General features: G+C 39.0%; 2 protein-coding genes across 5 annotated transcripts in view; one reads left to right on the top strand and one right to left on the bottom strand.

Annotated features, from left to right (window-relative positions):
• The window catches only part of LOC132133410 (septin-7-like), a 51,621-nt gene that overhangs the window by 24,085 nt on the left and 9,134 nt on the right, over positions 1-18,402 (top strand). For 2 of the 3 annotated variants that reach the window (XM_059546212.1, XM_059546209.1), the window contains exon 13: positions 3,824-5,278. The exons of the other annotated variant lie outside the window; for it this stretch is intronic. In XM_059546212.1, coding sequence (XP_059402195.1) covers positions 3,824-3,863 — 40 coding nt within the window. In that variant the 3' untranslated portion in view covers positions 3,864-5,278. Of the gene's footprint in view, positions 1-3,823; positions 5,279-18,402 lie in introns of those variants that run through there. 3 annotated transcript variants of the gene reach the window in all.
• Positions 6,925-18,402, bottom strand: part of LOC132133412 (C-C motif chemokine 3-like) — a 57,154-nt gene continuing 45,676 nt past the window's right edge. Inside the window, exons 1-3 of one of the 2 annotated variants that reach the window (XM_059546215.1) lie at positions 7,977-8,129; positions 7,461-7,578; positions 6,925-7,320 (exon numbers count right to left, since the gene is read on the bottom strand). In XM_059546215.1, coding sequence (XP_059402198.1) covers positions 7,236-7,320; positions 7,461-7,578; positions 7,977-8,127 — 354 coding nt within the window. In that variant the 5' untranslated portion in view covers positions 8,128-8,129 and the 3' untranslated portion in view covers positions 6,925-7,235. Of the gene's footprint in view, positions 7,321-7,460; positions 7,579-7,976; positions 8,130-18,402 lie in introns of those variants that run through there. The other variant, XM_059546216.1, reaches the window with a different exon arrangement.

Raw genomic sequence — 18,402 nt, 5'->3', positions numbered from 1 at the left:
CGCTGTTCTTTCTCTAAAAATTGCCTAAATAATGCAGTTAGCAAAGCAATATTTTAAATAAGGAACTGCACTTGTCCATAGAAGTAGAGGCACATTTACCGCTTACACATTGAAAATCTGCATTCAGAATTAAGTTTTAGCCTGGAATTGTCACGTCTGGTGGTTCAAGAAACACGGAGAGATCCAAGTGCAGGTATGTGACTTTATTAAAGGGGCAATCCAAAGAATAAACAGTCCAGGCAGGGGTCGATATCAAACAAACATAAACAAAACACGAAGACAAGGCAAGGCAAGGCAAGATGACGGACATGAATAAACATCAACATTAAACAAGGACTCCGTAACACCGACTCAGACAGACCGGGTATAAATACACAGAAGGATAATGAGGGAACAGGAGACAGGTGGGGAACAATCAATTACTAACAAGGAGGAAGGTGACCAAATAAGGGAACAGGAAGTGATAAGGTGACAGACACCGTGAGAAAGGGGGACATCTAGTGGAAACCCAGGGACACAACCCAGACCCTGTGACAGTACCCCCCCTCTACGGAGCGGCTCCACGACAGACACAAAACAGAGACCAGGAGGGAGGCGGACAGGTGGAGGCTCGGGGGAGGGACGGAGGGCCAGAAAAAAAAATCATGGCGAACAGATAACAGAAGTGTAGACACAAAACAGAGAGACCAGGAGGGAGGAGGACCGGAGGAGGTTCAGGGGGAGGGACGGAGGGCCAGGCTCACAGAGAGGAACAGGGACAGACATTAACACAAAAACCAAAGGAAAAAAAAAAAAAACAACATGAAGCCCCCCAGGGCGGAGCAGAAGACCACCACACCCTTGTGGTCAAGGCCAGAGCCCTCCAGGGCGGAGCGGAAGACCACCACAACCGTGTAGTCAGGGCAGGCGCCCCACAGGGCGGAGAGGAAGACCACCACGTCCATGTGGTCAGAGCGGAAGCCCCCCAGGGCGGAGCAGAAGACCACCACGTCCGTGTGGTCAGAGCGGAAGCCCCCCAGGGCGGAGCAGAAGACCACCACAACCGTGTGGTCAGAGCGGAAGCCCCCCAGGGCGGAGCAGAAGACCACCACGTCCGTGTGGTCAGAGCGGAAGCCCCCCAGGGCGGAGCAGAAGACCACCACAACCGTGTGGTCAGAGCGGAAGCCCCCCAGGGCGGAGCAGAGGACCACCACGTCCTCGTGGTCGACGCCAGAGTCCCCCAGGGCGGAGCGGAGGACCACCACAACCGTGTAGTCGACGCCAGGGTCCCCCAGGGCGGAGCGGATGACCACCACCCCCCTGTGGTCGATGCCGGAGTCCAACAGGGCCGAGCAGCAGCCCACCCAGTGACTTGATTTGACTCTGAACGTTCAACGGTGACCCGCCCTGACTCTGGAAGGTCATCAGTGACTGGCCCTGACTCTGGAGAGTCCACTGGGACCTGACTCGACTCTGGAGAGTCCACTGGGACCTGACTCGACTCTGGAGAGTCCACTGGGACCTGACTCGACCCTGGAGAGTCCACTGGGACCTGACTCGACCCTGGAGAGTCCACTGGGACCTGACTCGACCCTGGAGAGTCCACTGGGACCTGACTCGACCCTGGAAGGTCAACAGGAACTAGCCCTGACTCTAGACCGGTCTTGGGCACCGAATCGGGAACGGCATCGGGCACCGCCTCGGCCTCGGGAACGGCATCGGGCACCGCCTCGGCATCGGGCACCGCCTCAGCATCGGGCACCGCCTCAGCATCGGGCACCGCCTCGGCCTCCGGAACAGCATCGGGCACCGCCTCGGCCTCCGGAACAGCATCGGGCACCGCCTCGGCCTCCGGAACAGCATCGGGCACCGCCTCGGCTTCGGGCACCGCCTCGGCATCGGGCACCGCCTCGGCCTCCGGAACAGCATCGGGCACCGCCTCGGCCTCCGGAACAGCATCGGGCACCGCCTCGGCATCGGGCACCGCCTCGGCCTCCGGAACAGTATCGGGCACCGCCTCGGCATCGGGCACCGCCTCGGCATCGGGCACCGCCTCGGCCTCCGGAACAGCATCGGCATCGGGCACCGCCTCGGCATCGGGCACCGCCTCGGCCTCCGGAACAGTATCGGGCACCGCCTCGGCCTCCGGAACAGCATCGGGCACCGCCTCGGCCTCCGGAACAGCATCGGGCACCGCCTCGGCATCGGGCACCGCTTCGGCCTCCGGAACAGCATCGGGCACCGCCTCGGCATCGGGCACCGCCTCGGCCTCCGGAACAGCATCGGGCACCGCCTCGGCTTCGGGCACCGCCTCGGCCTCCTGAACAGCATCGGGCACCGCCTCGGTCTCCGGAACAGCATCGGGCACCGCCTCGGTCTCCGGAACAGCATCGGGCACCGCCTCGGGAACGTCCTCTGGGCCTTGAGGAACGGTAGACGCCTGTCTCCTCCTCCTCCGCCCTCTATGTTGGCGAGTCGGTGACACCTTGTCTGGAGACTCAGGCGTTGAGTCGGCCATCTTGTGCTGTGGCTCTGGGCTGGCGGCCAGTTTGGGCAGTGGTGCTGGACTGGCGGCCATCTTGGGTTGTAGCGCTTGGCTGGTTGCCATCCTGGGCAGTGGTGCTGGGCTGACGACCACCCCGCCGGAAGAGACAGAAGTGGCTGGGGCATCCCACCGAAGCCGATGTTGCAGGTAGCGCACAAATTCCCAGAATTCCAGTGTCTCCAACTGCGCCATCTCCTCCTGAGACACTGGATCATCCAGCCCGCCATTAAAATAGTCCTTTAGGGCGGCATCGTTGTATCCCATACCCTCGGCCAGGGACCAGAACACCTGTGCCAGGGCACCCACCTCATTGCCCTCTTGACGGAGGGCGATCAGCCGGAGATACTGAGCTCTCCGCTCCGCCATCTTGGCTGGGGAACGGGGAAAAGACATACCGCTGGATCTCAGTGGGACGGAGTCCTTCTGTCACGTCTGGTGGTTCAAGAAACACGGAGAGATCCAAGTGCAGGTATGTGACTTTATTAAAGGGGCAATCCAAAGAATAAACAGTCCAGGCAGGGGTCGATATCAAACAAACATAAACAAAACACGAAGACAAGGCAAGGCAAGGCAAGATGACGGACATGAATAAACATCAACATTAAACAAGGACTCCGTAACACCGACTCAGACAGACCGGGTATAAATACACAGAAGGATAATGAGGGAACAGGAGACAGGTGGGGAACAATCAATTACTAACAAGGAGGAAGGTGACCAAATAAGGGAACAGGAAGTGATAAGGTGACAGACACCGTGAGAAAGGGGGACATCTAGTGGAAACCCAGGGACACAACCCAGACCCTGTGACAGGAATAGGTTTATTTCAAATAATAATTTTCATTTTAGTGTATTTGAAATATATTTTTTTTACATTTAATGTTTTAAATTTCAATTTGATAAAATGCATGATTTAATAAATTGTATAAAAGATATTTAAGATAATTCTCCATTTTGTGGTTTGCTTTGAACTTAACTTTAGTTATAATTTCTTAATTAGTATGTTATACATGTACTACCGTTCAAGTTTGTGATCTATAGATTTTTTTCCCCTCCAGGATTTTTGATAGAAGTTTCAAAAGAACAGCAATTATTAAAAATAATTTTTGTAACAACAAAAAATTCTGACCTTAAACTTGTGAATAGTAGTGTATAGTATTGCTATCAGAATAATATCAATCATTAAAAATGTTAATAGAGGACATGGAAAAATATTGAAATTTACAGTAACCATAACTAACAATTTATTATTTAAAAATTTCTTTACTAATGTTTTTGTCCTTCTTTTTTTTTTCTCAGGACAATGGAAAAGCACAAGAAAAAAGGAAAAATCTTTTAAAGACATCATGAAGCTGTCCTTATAAAACCAGAAACTCCTTGCATCTCTTTTGATGCTCTGATGTTTTATGACCCCATAAGAAACGCATGCTGAAGTGCTACATTACAGTTTACTGCACTTTCCATTGTAACATGAATGAAAGGAATGAAATGTAGGATATTTTTATAGTCACATCCACATTCGCCCTCTTCTGGTTGACTGTTATATTGCACCACATGCCCAGTGTGTCAAGTATGTTCTCGACCTCTCGATTAGAGTGAGAATATTGACCAACATTCCTTTGAAACTTTAAATTGTGGTTATTACAAACAATTCTTTATGTTCTTAATAATTTCAGTACAGTACAGTACAGACAGACACTTTCAGCTCTTCTGTCCATATTCACACATCTTAGTGTTAGATGGTCTGGTGGTAGGTTTGTATGGGTGTGATGGAGAATCAGACAGAAGCAAGTGCTTCATGAGTTCATACAGAGCTAAGCATGTATGTGTTGAAAACAAAGCTATGGATAAATGGTTTTTGGTTTCTGCTGGTGTGTGAGACATGATGTTGTGTGTTTCTTAGGGGTCATAAATATTTGAAGACCTGTTTTAACATTAATGCGCAGCTAAATTATGACAATAACAGTTTTCCATGTGTTTAAACCCGTTTGCTGGCTGTGTACGTATATAATTTTGTCCCTACCATCGATGGTGTTATACAAAATGATCATTGATATTAATAACAATTGTCATTTCTTTATATGGATGGATATAAAATAATTACAATAATATTACAGGATATTGCGCGATCATTCTGCCTTAAAATTGCAGACTTTTACGGCATTTGTCTGCTCATGTTTTATTCTTTTTTTTTTTTGTGATCCGATTATGTTAGATGTCCCTCAATATGTTCCTAAACTGATCTGAGACCAGTTCGTTTGGATTTTTAGTTGTTATGGCTGGTCCTAGATCAGTTTATCTAAACAGATGTTATTTTAGCCATACTCACCCAGATTACCCTTTATAATAAACTCACTTCACATTCTAAATGTCAATGATAGTGGAAGTTTAGATTTATAACACACAGGCTCCAGGTCTAACACATGTCAAATAGACCGTAACGTGCACAAAACTCTCAATGCAAAGGGCATTATTATATTATAGCACTATTATATATGTTGAAGGTTTGTCATTATGCAGGTTTGAACACTCAGTTCTTCCTGTTGTGCATCACTAAAAACCACACAGATGCTCTAAAGCATGTTTAGTTTAAGGTTTTTAGTAGAACAGTATTCTGGGAAAAAGTAAAAATCTGTTCTTTAAACACTACACTTTTTTTATAGTACACCTGAACATGGCTCTAGACAAGTTTTTTTTTTTTTTCTTAATCTAAATTTTTTTGTATATGCATACAGTTTTAAATTTCTGATTGTTTTTCTTCCCTTTTTATCTTCATCTGTTATTCTTTCTGGCTAACTGTACATTATTAAACATGATGTTATCCTGATAATGGTCTTTTCTTGTCAGTATTTGATATGAAATCATGTCGAGACACCAGGTAATCTATGCATTTCAATATTTTTGAGCATAGATTTGGTTCAATGTCTGCAAAATGAGAAGAGTTTTAATGTTTTGAGGTTTTTATTGGCCTAATATCTTTCTTTATTGAAGAGGAAATAAAATATAAGCATATCATATGGTATTATATACTTTTTTCGTAATGTTGCAGTATCATTAGAATTTTACAAAGTTACTTATTTTTATGAAATATTTTACAGTTAAATACAAGTAAATGAAAATGAAACAATTTAGTCCATCACTGTTGTTGAGGTTTGTAAAAATGTATTTTAAAACATTAGCATAAAACCAAAAATACTCAACAAATTAACCACCAACAACAACACTGCTCCTTTAGAAAAGAGCAGAACAGTATTAAGTTCCTAAATGTTTTTTTATTTTTTATTTTTTTTTTAATGCAGCACATCCCGTTCCATAATTAATTATTTTCTGAACTAGGACCATATTTGGAAACAGGACTCACAAAAACTAGTTTAGATTCAAGCCATTTCCATTCCGTCACATTATCCCACTCAATGAGGAACAAAAACGCATTTAGAAAGGAAATGATTCTGAACAATAAACATCATTTTGGATACAACTGTTGCATTTTTATTGATAAAGCTCATCTATTTCCCCAAGCAATGTCTACTTTCACACTTAATTTGCCTATAGATGTTGAAACAATGAGGAAAAAAAGTTAACATTTAATATGGTTGAACTTCTGTGACAAAATATATTTTAAAAGTAATGTGTGGAATTTGGAAATTATTAAAATAACTAGATTATAGATACTGATAAACAACAACACTGATTTTCAGAAAACAGATTTTGCACTAAATATAAGGGATTTCTCTGCAGATCAACTTTATCCTTGTGTTAAATTGTTCAGTAAATAATTCAGACTACAAGAGAACCTACTTTGAGTTTCAGAAGTGATGAGCAGGACCAGTCCAACACCAGAACACAAGATGTTCTCATGGTTTCTGATTTGAAGTTGATCTGCAGGATTTGATGCATTTTTGGAAAAATCTGAATGAATTAGAAGCTGCTTCATGATTTCAATATTTTCCAGTGTGATGTAACAGAAACTCAGATCTGAGGTTTGATAAGCACTGAGATGTTTCAAACACCCACCATTCCTGGACCTACAACCACACACTGATCTTCTAGTATGCTGTTTTAATAGGAATATATATATATATATATATATAATCTTAGGAATAGAATGGCATCTTTGCAATGAATTTGTGTGTGTGTGGCAACAAAGAATACCTATATGTCTTATGAAATCAGAACCTTTTATCTTTTTCATGTTTGTATTTATTTTTACTTGTATGTGTATGTACATTAATTTCTGATTGTTTTTTATGTTATCTTCGTCTTTTATTCTTTCTGCCGCACTGTACAATAAACATGAGATGTTATCCTGATGAGAGTTATACCATATTTTCTACTATTTTATACCAATTTAATTCTCTACATGAATATGCACACATTCAAATGAGTCTGACACCAGGTAATCTCATTGCATTTTAATATTTATTTGCAAAGATTAAGTGCTTAATCACAAGGTATCACTTTACAAAAAGGTTCCATAAATGTTGAAATTAACATGAATTAAGATTAATAAATGCTGTAGAGGTATTGTTCAGTCTTAATTCGTGTTAACTAAAGTAGTTAACTAATGTTAACTAATTAACTTTATTGTAAAGTGTTACCAATTAAAAGAGTTTAATTCAGTTTCAGGAGATGCAAAAATTCATTTCTTAAGAAAGAACCGTTGTTAAAAAAAACAGTAACAGTATTATTTTGTGCATAATAAATTGTGATTTTATTTATTGAGCTGCTTCTCCATAAAAGCCTTTATCCATGCCTCTGCTGGTTTCACACAAAATCTGGTTCTATGAGTCGTAACCCTGCGCGGTGGGTGGGGGGGGGGGGGGGGAATAGTTAACATTTTCATACATATACAAAATCAGTTTTTATCATTTGTCTACAATTTAAAAGGAACAATATATTAAATATAAGATAATATATTTTTGAGTTAAATACTTACACAATGCCCGGGACAGGGCAACGTGAACTTGTCTTCACAGCACTCACAATTTTGTTGGTTGGAATTTTAAAGTCGATAAAATTGAAGCAACAATTCTGAGGAACTGCAGGAGCTTTAGCTGTAGGTGAGATGAAATGTATTGTCTAGTTTTAGGAGAGAATGATAAGATTGACCGTATCCAACCATGTATAAAATATATTAAATATAAATATTAATTCGATATCATCCTTCAAAATAAAGGTTTTCTAAAACTTTAGGTTCTGTGAAGGACCATATCTGGCTGGTTAATCAGCATCGGTTTGTTTCTGGGTTCTTTCAAGCTCTGTATGTTTTTAGCTCACTGGAGAAATCAAAGTTCATTGATGAACATACTAAGGTTCCACTATGGTACCTGGCTGTAAAATTATTTTATTTGTAATTTGATCCATTTTAATCACTTAAACTTTATGTACAACTTCATGTCTTATATAAATAATAATTTAGTCGGAAGAAAAACTGTACTTCAAGAGAACTTACGCTGAGCCTCAGAAGTCCAGGCCATCATCAGGACCAGCCCGAACAACAGACAAAAAGAAGATGCCCTCATGGTTTCTGATCTGAAGCTGATCTTCAAGCTTTGATAACGAGCTGCTGCAGATGTCTGAGACAGTCCAATTCTGCACCACATCTTTAAATGTTTTTTTTTTTTTTGGACGTGATGCTAAATAGAAACTCAGATCTGTGGTTTGATAAGGAAATATACTGCAGTCCCCCCTCCTCTTCTTCAAAGCCCACACAGAGAATCACATTTGATATACTGGGTTTGCATGCTTTTTGCAAGCAGAGATCGTGAGAAGATAAAATACAGGAGTCAGTTTAAAGCATCTTCAGAGAGAGCAGTTTTTGCTGATGCCCAACATAAGAAAGAAAGTAATTCGTCTTCAAAATTATTTTCAACTTGTGTAACATACTGTGTAAAATAATATCTGCATTGCATTCTTTATGTCCGAAGCACAGAAGGACTGTAATTCATCAATTACACGAGTCAAATTCACAGTGAAAAATTCATTTTTCACAGTCAGCTTTTTTACAAGGGTAAAAAGTACATGCACTGACATGGGCGTTCAAAATACAAATATTACACTAGAATGCAAACATGCTGTAGTACAAAATGGAAATAGTTTTTGTGACAACTTCATGCAATTCAAAAATTAATATGCATCATAATGACATTAAATTCTGATGCAAATATATTATGATATAAATATTATGTGAAAGTGACGTGACATATATCCAAGCATGGTGACCTATACTCAGAATTCAAGCTCTGCATTTAACCCATTCAAAGTGCAAACACACCCGGAGCAGTGGGAAGCCTGCGGTGCCCAGGAAGCAGTTGGGGGTTCAGTGCCTTGCTCAGGGGCATCTCAGACGTGGTATTGGGCGCTGTACCTTCACTCCCCCCATCTACAATTCCTGCCGGCCCGAGACTTGAACTCGCAACCTTTGGATTCCAAATCTCTAACCATTAGGCCACGACTTGAAATGTTTAATATGTATTATTCTACATTTCAAATGTAATTATTCAGTTAAAATGTAATTATTTACAATGTAAAATATTATAAGTATTAAATATTTAACATAAAATGTCGCAAATTTAATAATACTATGACTTTAATAATTAAAAATTATTAGTAATAATAATGTTTAGATAAATAAAATGTAGAAAATAACTATTCAAATAATTCTACTAATTATTTTCTATAGAGTATATGCATTTCACTTATTTAGATTTAAATACTGTATTGCCTAAATATTCAATGAAATTATTATTATTTTTAATCAAGATCCCACACAAGTCTTTATATAGCGCTGTGTAAAAAAAAAAAGCTAAACAAAAACCATCCTGCTCTCATTATCAAACAGCATCTATTTTGGTCTGTCATTTATCTGGTGATATAAGCACTTATAATGTTTACAGTGTTTACCATTTCATGTGGTATCCATATGATGTTCCAACTTTTTTCCTTAATCTGTTTATAATCGATGCATGAAATGCTTTTTACATATTACATAAAGGGTCGTTCTTCTCGAAACAATGGAAAGCCAAGTGAAGATGTAATATAAAGGTGATGCATCTTAGAAAAATCTACTCAGCCTGATAACGATCAAGATCTTAGTGTTCTGCACATTTGGCCTGTGGTTTTTTTGTATGATATGTACTCTCATTTTCATGTTCAGTAAATGGCACATATGCAAATACTCTACTAGAATGTGTAAATGTGTATGAATATGTATGTATCAGTCATATAATCATCTTGCTCACAAACTGTGCATGTTTGTTTGTTTTCAGCAATATTCATGATACATTTGACAAATACACCAGTAACGATTTGATAATTTAACAGAATAGCATGCAGACCTGCGAAAATATTATTACTAAAGTACAGTGAATGAACCATAAACCAGATTCATTCAGCAGATCATCAAAACCCCGAGGAAGCACCAGCAGTGTGTCATTTTTATTTCTTTAGTAATGACATGAGAAACGTTGACTCACTCTGTTATGACTCATTTTGATATGAGGTACTTAGTGTTACAGTATGTAGAATATGATAAAATTAGTCAAACTGGCTAATGTGAGATATGAATCACTCTATTGGACTTTTTCAGGATTTAATTGAATGAAGTGATTTAAAAGTTTCTCCATATAATTGCAGGACAAAGTCATCCACTTAATCTACATTAAACTTGACTATTTTTTAAATTCCTTTTAAAGAATTAGTTTAAAATATGTTCTTGCCAGGAGAGCAGAACGGGCCTTTCAGTTCACTGGAAAAGACACGTAGATCAGACCATCATTATTCTGAGAAAAACACCCTGCTTAAACTGTCACCTACACTTCACAACTTCAGCGGTGGCTATTTAATGCGCTGCAGTTTTGGTCTTAACCACGTCATTCATTATACAGAGGAGCAAAGCTGCATGAAAATGCAAATGCAATTTTGGGTGTACATATAGGCCTGTTCATATGTTATACAAATGTGTATGTTTGTGTGTGTGTGTGTGGGCATAAAGGCATTTACATGTGTTATACAAATGTGTGTGTGTGTTTGTATGTGCATATAGGCCAATACATATATTATACAAATGTGTGTGTGTGGGCATATAGGAATTTACATATATTAAACGAATATATATGTGTGTGTGTGTGTGTGTGTGTGTGCATATAGGCCTATACATATATTATAGGAGTGTGTGTGTGTGTGTGTGTGTGTGTGTGTGTGTGTACATGTATGAATCATGTTGGGAAGTCATGGTCTAATGATTAGAGATTAAAGGATCCAAAGGTTGCACAGGAATTGTAGGTTGGGGGAGTGAATGTACAGCGCTCTCTCCATCTTCAATACCACAACTAAGGAACCCTTGGACAAGGCACTGGACCTCCAACTGCTCCCCGGGCGCCGCAGCATAAATGGCTGCTCAATGCTCCGGGTGTGTGTTCTGTTCACTGCTGTGTGTGTGCAGAGCATGAATTCCGAGTATGGTCAACATACTTAGCAGTATGTTACGTCTCTCTCTCTCACACACACATATATACAAAGCAGAATCATTAGGCTTCTTTATTAGTTGATCTATTTTCATTATTTAATAATAACATTAAAAAATAATGCAACCTAAAAAATACAGGATGTGTTTTTTTTTCAAAAGTATAACTTTAATTTTAAATACTTATTTTTAAATTTGTTTTTTAATTACTTAATAATTGCTGTTGGAGGAAGGCAGACTCTCTCTGTGCTGGATGAATCAGGCCCCATTATCCCCGACTTAATTTATGAGAGTCATGAGCTGTATATACATATTTGTATTAATCTTTTAATCTTTGCAAATTGCAAAATCAATGAATCCACATTTAATTATTATATTATTTGTTTATTGTTATTCTGTTTATGTCTATTGTTATTTAATGTACAGTATTTTCAACTATTTAAATAATAAATAAATAAATTCAGTCATCAAAAGTAATACAACATTAAAAATACACGTTTTAACACTTCATTTATTTATTTTTCAAAAGTACTATTGAAAGTAACTAAAGATGGTAACACTTTACAAAAAGATTTTTTTTGTTAACATTAGTTAACTACACTGGTTTACATGTAGGCTAAAAACAATGAGCAATACTGAAGCATAAATATTAAATAAATACTAATACCAATAAATACTAGAGCATTTATTAATTTTAGTCATTTCAACAGTTAGGCTACTAATACATTTTTTAAATCAAAATTGTTATATATGTCGACATTAATTTATTTTTTAATTTATTGTGAACTAACACGAATGAAAAAGGTCTATAGGCCTAATGCATTTACACATTTGAACAAATTGGACCATATTGCAAAGTGTTAGTCTGATTTAATTATGTAAATATTTGCTGTTAGGAATTGTATTCGTTTTATTTCCGTTTTATGTTCTAATAAATGTATTTTGTAGCTGAGCCGCTCCAGTAGAGGTCGCCAGTAAATCCTGCTGCGTGTTACTCGCTTTTGTGCTGCGCTCATCCTCTGCGCATGCGCACCTGTCCCGCGTCTCTTCCCTCCCCGCTGGATCAAACTGCTGCTTCTCCACGCCGCTGAAACGCCGAGAATGGCAAAACCGGTGGGACCTCTCCGCAAAGAGCTCGCCGACTCGGGTGCTGGTGGTCGGGGCGGGAGGCATCGGCTGCGAGCTGCTGAAAAACCTGGTGCTCACCGGCTTTAAGAATATTGAAGTGGTAAGTTGGAGGAAGGCAATCATGATTAATTTCTTTAATATTCTTAAAATGGTATCAAACAAAGATTATGTTTAGTTATAACAAGCAGTCTTTTGTCGTCTTTAATATTGTTATACTATGTCTAAGGTAGTATTATAGATTAAACTTCGTTATTGTTAGCTATGTATGTACAGAGGATTTTGAAACTGCAAGGTGTTATTAGCAGGATAATTTAATGCGGGTTTCTCTACAAATATGCATAATATATAACAGTTATGTAATATAATTTATTTAGTTGGTTAGTTCAAAATCATTGTGAAGGGGTTGTGGTAAGATTGTAATCTGACAAATGTAACAAGCATTAAGTGATAGAAAGCGCACACTTAACTGATATGGAAGAGAGATTATGTTGATGAGGCTTTCAGTGTTTTTATTTGTGTATTATTAAAACATAAAAACAGAATTTGGGAATGAGTAAAGTTGATTTCATAGGGCTCTAGTTTAGGAATATTATCAGTTTAGTCTCTGTGATGAGACTAAGCGCTGCGAGGGTGACAGTTTTCTACCCCTGTGATGGTGAAGAGTCAAGCACTGGTGGTTTTGATGTGTTTTTGAGGGAAAGTCCTGTCAGTTTAATCACTGTTCTACTGCACTGCACTGAAGCACATGAACATCAGAGACTGCACTGTGCATACACAGACATTCAGAAGCACACAAACTCCAAAAAAGGCTACAACTTCACAATGCTTCTGATGTAATTCAACTTGCAGCTTCACTATTATTATAGACACATTGTACAGACAGAGCTAATTCACACACACACAACCAGTTTCTCTCTATCATTAATTCACAGCTGTGGATTTTCCCTTAGATTCAGTATTGTTTGTGCAAAGTGCATTAAAATTAAAAAAAACAACATCCTTGAACATGGAAAACAATATAAATTAAACAAATTCAGAACTAAGCCAAGTGTAATTATATTTCAATGAGATTTTATTAGAAAGAGAACTTACTTGAAGAGATATTTGGCCCACACGATGCAGTGAATGGGTTCTGAGGGAGTGTTACGAATGGTGCAGCCTGGGAAGGTTTTCTGCGTGGGTTTAGGCTGACACTCATAGCACTCTGTTTGACCCTGCAGTTTGCAGATTTACAAAATGTGATTGCCAAGAGAGTGGCATTTAGATGAATACAGCAACATGTGCCACAAAAGTTGCTGATTTAATAGAAGAGCCTTGCCTTCTTGATAACTGTGACTTGTCCCAGATATCCAGCCGTGCCGCTCTCAATGAGGGGAATGTCAGCAGCCAAACACATCCTGTTGACGTGATTCCTGGCCGCTGCAAGAACAAAAGAAAAGACATTTTAGAAATGTAGAGTTCCTTAACTTTTACCAAAGACGGCTAAATTATTCCCACCTCTGTTGTCCAAAGCATTCGTGAAAAGCTGGATTTCTGAAGAATTTCACGTCATAATCTTGGCTGCAAAGTGAAAAAAAAAAAAACATTGGACTTTGATGGACTTAGGACATTGATGTTCACAGATGGGCAAAACTAAAGCACCCTCTCCTTGGGAATCTAAAACACCCTAATAATTCATTGTCTGAGTCAGATTTTTAAATCACACATGTTAAAGTCAGTTATACAGTTTACCTGAGCTTTAGACTTTCCAACATGTTTCTTCTGAAACAGGAACTGTCTGTTGAGGTTGCTGACATCAATGGTGTCCAGGTCAATCTGCAAATGAGGATAATTAAATAAATAAATAAAAAACACTATGAAGATAATAATCAAAAAAGGATGTCTAATCTGTTAAATTAATAAAACTAACAATTTAATAAGTTTATAAAATTAGCAATATTAGGGAGCTATGAAATTAATTATTTTTGAATGAGTTTCATGATTTTAATACAAGTTTATCAAAAATGGTGGAATTTAAATGGATTCATAATACTTTATAAAAAAATTTTTTTGTTTTGCCTAACAATGTGCCGGCCTGCACAACAGAGGTTTCCAGTTTAAATTAGAATGTGGATGAAATATTGTGTGATATACCTTAAAAGATTGTTTTAATAAACTGTATTAATTTTATTACTATTACTTTGAGAAGTACGTTTTGCTTTACAATAGTAAAATATTTCGGTCATTGTTTCTTAAAAGTATTTTTTGGTGGGTTTAGTGAAGAGTTTCTGTGTGTATCTGATGATAGTTTTATTAAGTGAAATGGTGTACTATGAATATTATTAACTTGTGTTTGAAAGCTAATTAAATTATTCTCCTCCACTTACATGTCATTTTGGATCGCCTCCCTAGTCAGCTTTTGGTGAGGAGGATGCGGATCAGGAGGTGTCACCTGACACAGCTGACCCTGAGGCTGCTTGTGAGTACCGAACTGACTACCGGGGTAAGAAACTAGCAGCTGTCATCCTGCAGCAGGTCGACACCTATTTTTAGCTCAATGTTTTTCAGTTTTTGTCCTAAACACCCTTTGTTTGGATCAAGTCTGCAAAGTTTGTCGATCCTTTCCTGTAGCCTAACGGTTAAAAATTATTTAAAATTCTACCTTTCAAGGTATAGTACACCCAAAAATAAAAATTGTGCTTTAAGTTTACTCACCCTCAGGCCATCCAGGATGTAGATGAGTTTACAAATGGATCTTCTGCAATGAATGGGTGCTGTCAGAATAAGAGTTCATAAAAACAGCACAATAATCCACAAGCATTGATCCACATCCATCTATTAACATGTGAATTAAAAAGCTCCATATTTGTAAGAAACAAATCCATCAAGACAATTCAACCAAAATATGAGTCCTCTATCCATAATATTGCTTTACCTCTGTGGATTATTGTGATGTTTTTATCAACTGTTTGGACTCTCATTCTGATGGCACCCATTCACTGCAGAGGATCCATTGATGAGCAAGTGATGTATTGCTAAATGTCTCCAAATCTCTCTTGCAGGAGTCCCCTGGCCCAAATGGAGGAGGAGAGGAGGGAGCACGTGATGAAGATGAAGAAGATGGAGACAGAGATGGAGCAGGTCTTTGAGATGAAGGTCAAATAAAAGAAGCAAAAACTGAAGGACTCTGAGGCAGAGGTGTGTATGTGAGGACGCTTGTGTTTGGTTTCTAGGTCCAGATAAGTTTTTTTTTTTTTTTTTTTAAATAAGCATTTGTTCCCATTTCTCTCCATATTTGTCATGGCTAATCACAGATACTTAACTAAAAATCCTTTGACATCTGTGATGTAGTTGGAGCGGCGTCACGAACAGATGAAGAAAAATCTTAAAGCTCAGTATAAAGAGCTTGAGGAGAAGAAACAGTTTGAGGAGGAAAAGGCCAACTGGGAGTCCCAGCAACGCATCCTGGAGCAGCAGAAACTTGATGCATCAAAGTGAGACTCTGCTGTTCTTTCAGCTCAATTCTTCAGTGTCTTTCTCTTAAAATAGCCTTTCTGTAACTCTCTGCATTATTCAGTCCCTAAATAATGCAGCTAGCAAAACAATATTTTAAATGAGGAACTGCACTCATGCATTAGAAGTAGATTCAAGCAGACTGACCTTTTTTTAACCTGAAATAAAGTTTTATTATTTAGTAATAATTTAGTTATTTTAGTGTATTTGAAAACAAAATAAAAAAAAGAAATACATTAAAGGGGTCATATGATGCGATTTTTCAATTTTTCCGTTCTCTTTGGAGTGTTACAAGCTCTTGGTCCATAATTAAGCTCTGTAAAGTTGCAAAGACTAAAATCTCAAACCCAAAGAGATATTCTTTATGAAAGTTAAGAGTCAACCACATCCGCCTAAAATGGCTCATTCTAACATGCCCCCACGTTTACATCACGATGTGGGAAGATTTGCATAATGCAGCCCAAATGTTCACGCAAAGAAGAAGAACTGCAGTTACCACATTTATTTTGGTAGTTATTTTTCCATGTACTCGATAAATTTGAATTTAAAAAGGATTGAATTTGGAAAAACTTGAATAAATGATGACAATTTTCATTTTTGGATAAACTAGCAATTCAGTAGTAGTGAAAGAGCAACGTGAGATATTCATTTGGACTGCTATGTGTGTATTTGAACACTGAGAACTGATCGCGTGCTGTATATGAGAACTGAAGAAGTGGAGCGTGTGTGAGAAAGCACTGCTATCAGCACGATTCCACCTATCCCGCCTTCACTGACTTTAAGTTAATCCACGATGAATTGTGACTCCCAGAGAAAACTAGACATCTGGTCACCTCATCTCTACCCTTTCAGGTGCTAAGGCCATTGTTTCAGATCGCTAGTTTGCGTTAGTCTATCCATCCACTGTGGCTGCAATACTGAGAATAGATATGCGAACGCCCCTTATCTGATTGCAATCCAATGACAAGAATGCACATTTTAAAGGACAAGACCGTAACCTACTGTAGCCTATGGGATATATTTTGAATGTCTAGTAGTCCTGAAATAACATTATAGTCCCATTTCATCCTGTTAACGAAGACGCGGCATATTTTGTCATAGTTTTTATCATCAGATATTAGTTTTAGCTTGTCAACGTCTCATCTTCATCACAGAAAATAATAATTAATTAATTAACAAATATTATTCATCTTCGTTAACGAAATAAACACTGCTGCCGGCGCCAGTCCCTGTAAAGTCAAAATAAAGTATGTGTTCTGAGTCTATCACACCACAGAAAAATGTGTTATTAGCCACCCAGCCAAATTTGAATGATAAGAAAGCCGTCAAGTACATAAAATAAGCTATCAAAATATTGAAAAAATGAGCAGTAGACTCTGCTCTCAAACGCTGCGGGCGTGTCCGCTGGCTGCGCTGAAACCACGCCCACTCGCGGGAAAGCTGCCGTCGTCACACTCAACTGTCACCGCTACAGCCGAAATGGATGCTCCTAGCAGCTTAATTGGTTCTACAAAGCCATACATGTTTGAGCCTCCAGAGCCAGAATTTAATTCAGAGGACATTGACCAGCTTCTAGAGAATCATCATCCCCCTCGGTCTGCAACAGAATGGTAAGATTTTTTTCTCCCTTTTATGCAAGTTAGCTAGAGTTATATGTAACTAGCATAACCTCACTTAGCCAAATAAAGTTAAGCTAGCAATAAATAACAGAATAAAACATTTTTACGCTTTATAGTTACGGATCTAACTAGTAGCCATCATGGTTGTTTTTAAGTATGAAAATGATGTGCATAAATCCATGAGAAATGGACTGCTGAATATTACTATAACACACAAGCTGAGAAACACAATATGCTCCAAATATGCTCTAATTGTTCAGATAACTTTTCTGTAACTGTTATAACACTGTTAAGTCACACTGTGAATTAAACCGTAGGTGCACCTGTGGAGAATGCAGGACAATGCCCACAGAGGATGAGAATGTCTGCTGCAAAGACATTAATGCTGTATGTAAAGATTTATAAATGTGTCTCCCTCCCACAATGATCATTAAAAGTATGAATGCCCAACTAGAAGAGTATTAGATCTCTAGCACTAAAACACCTTATAACACATACTCCAACAGGTTCAGAATAGATGCGGAGAGCTTCCTGAAGAGCCACGGTGTAGGACTCTTCATCCAGGCCTTGAGCCTGTCTGCCTGAACCCCTACTCCCTGCAGAATGCCCTAAACACCTACCAGGCAGACCATGGGCCACTGGAGATGAAGGAAAGAGCCGTGTAAGTTAGACAAAATAATTTTGAATGTGTATAATTACGTTTGTGCTGATCAAATGGCATGCCTGTCTTTCAAAAACTGGTAAGGTTTAGGACACAAGAACAAAGTCACACTGTTTATGCAATCACATTAGGAAATGTTTATTAATGTATACATGAATGATATGAGGCAGATTGCAGGTTGATGAATCAAACGGTCATCTTCTGGGGTCCCATTCTGTTAGACCTGACCAAAAATAGGAAAAATAAGACAAAGGCTGTTTTTGTTGTACAAAGACACCAGATATTGATAACTTCACAATGTCAGTTTTTGTTGCAATTATCAGAGAGGACCACCGACCAAATACAAACCTATATAAATATATTATGTGACATGACATTTTGTTTTTATTTTTTTAATTACAGTCGTGCTCGCTACCTGGCCTACAGATGTTTTGTTTCCTGGTGTTGGGGATACTTGGGAAAGCACAACAGGGTTGTCATACCTTCTTGTGTTGTACTCCGTATTCACCAGGAG

This window comes from Carassius carassius, chromosome 50 (genome assembly GCF_963082965.1).
Source record: "Carassius carassius chromosome 50, fCarCar2.1, whole genome shotgun sequence".
Classification (NCBI taxonomy): Eukaryota; Metazoa; Chordata; class Actinopteri; order Cypriniformes; family Cyprinidae; genus Carassius; species Carassius carassius.
This window is presented reverse-complemented; position numbering and strand designations above follow the sequence as displayed.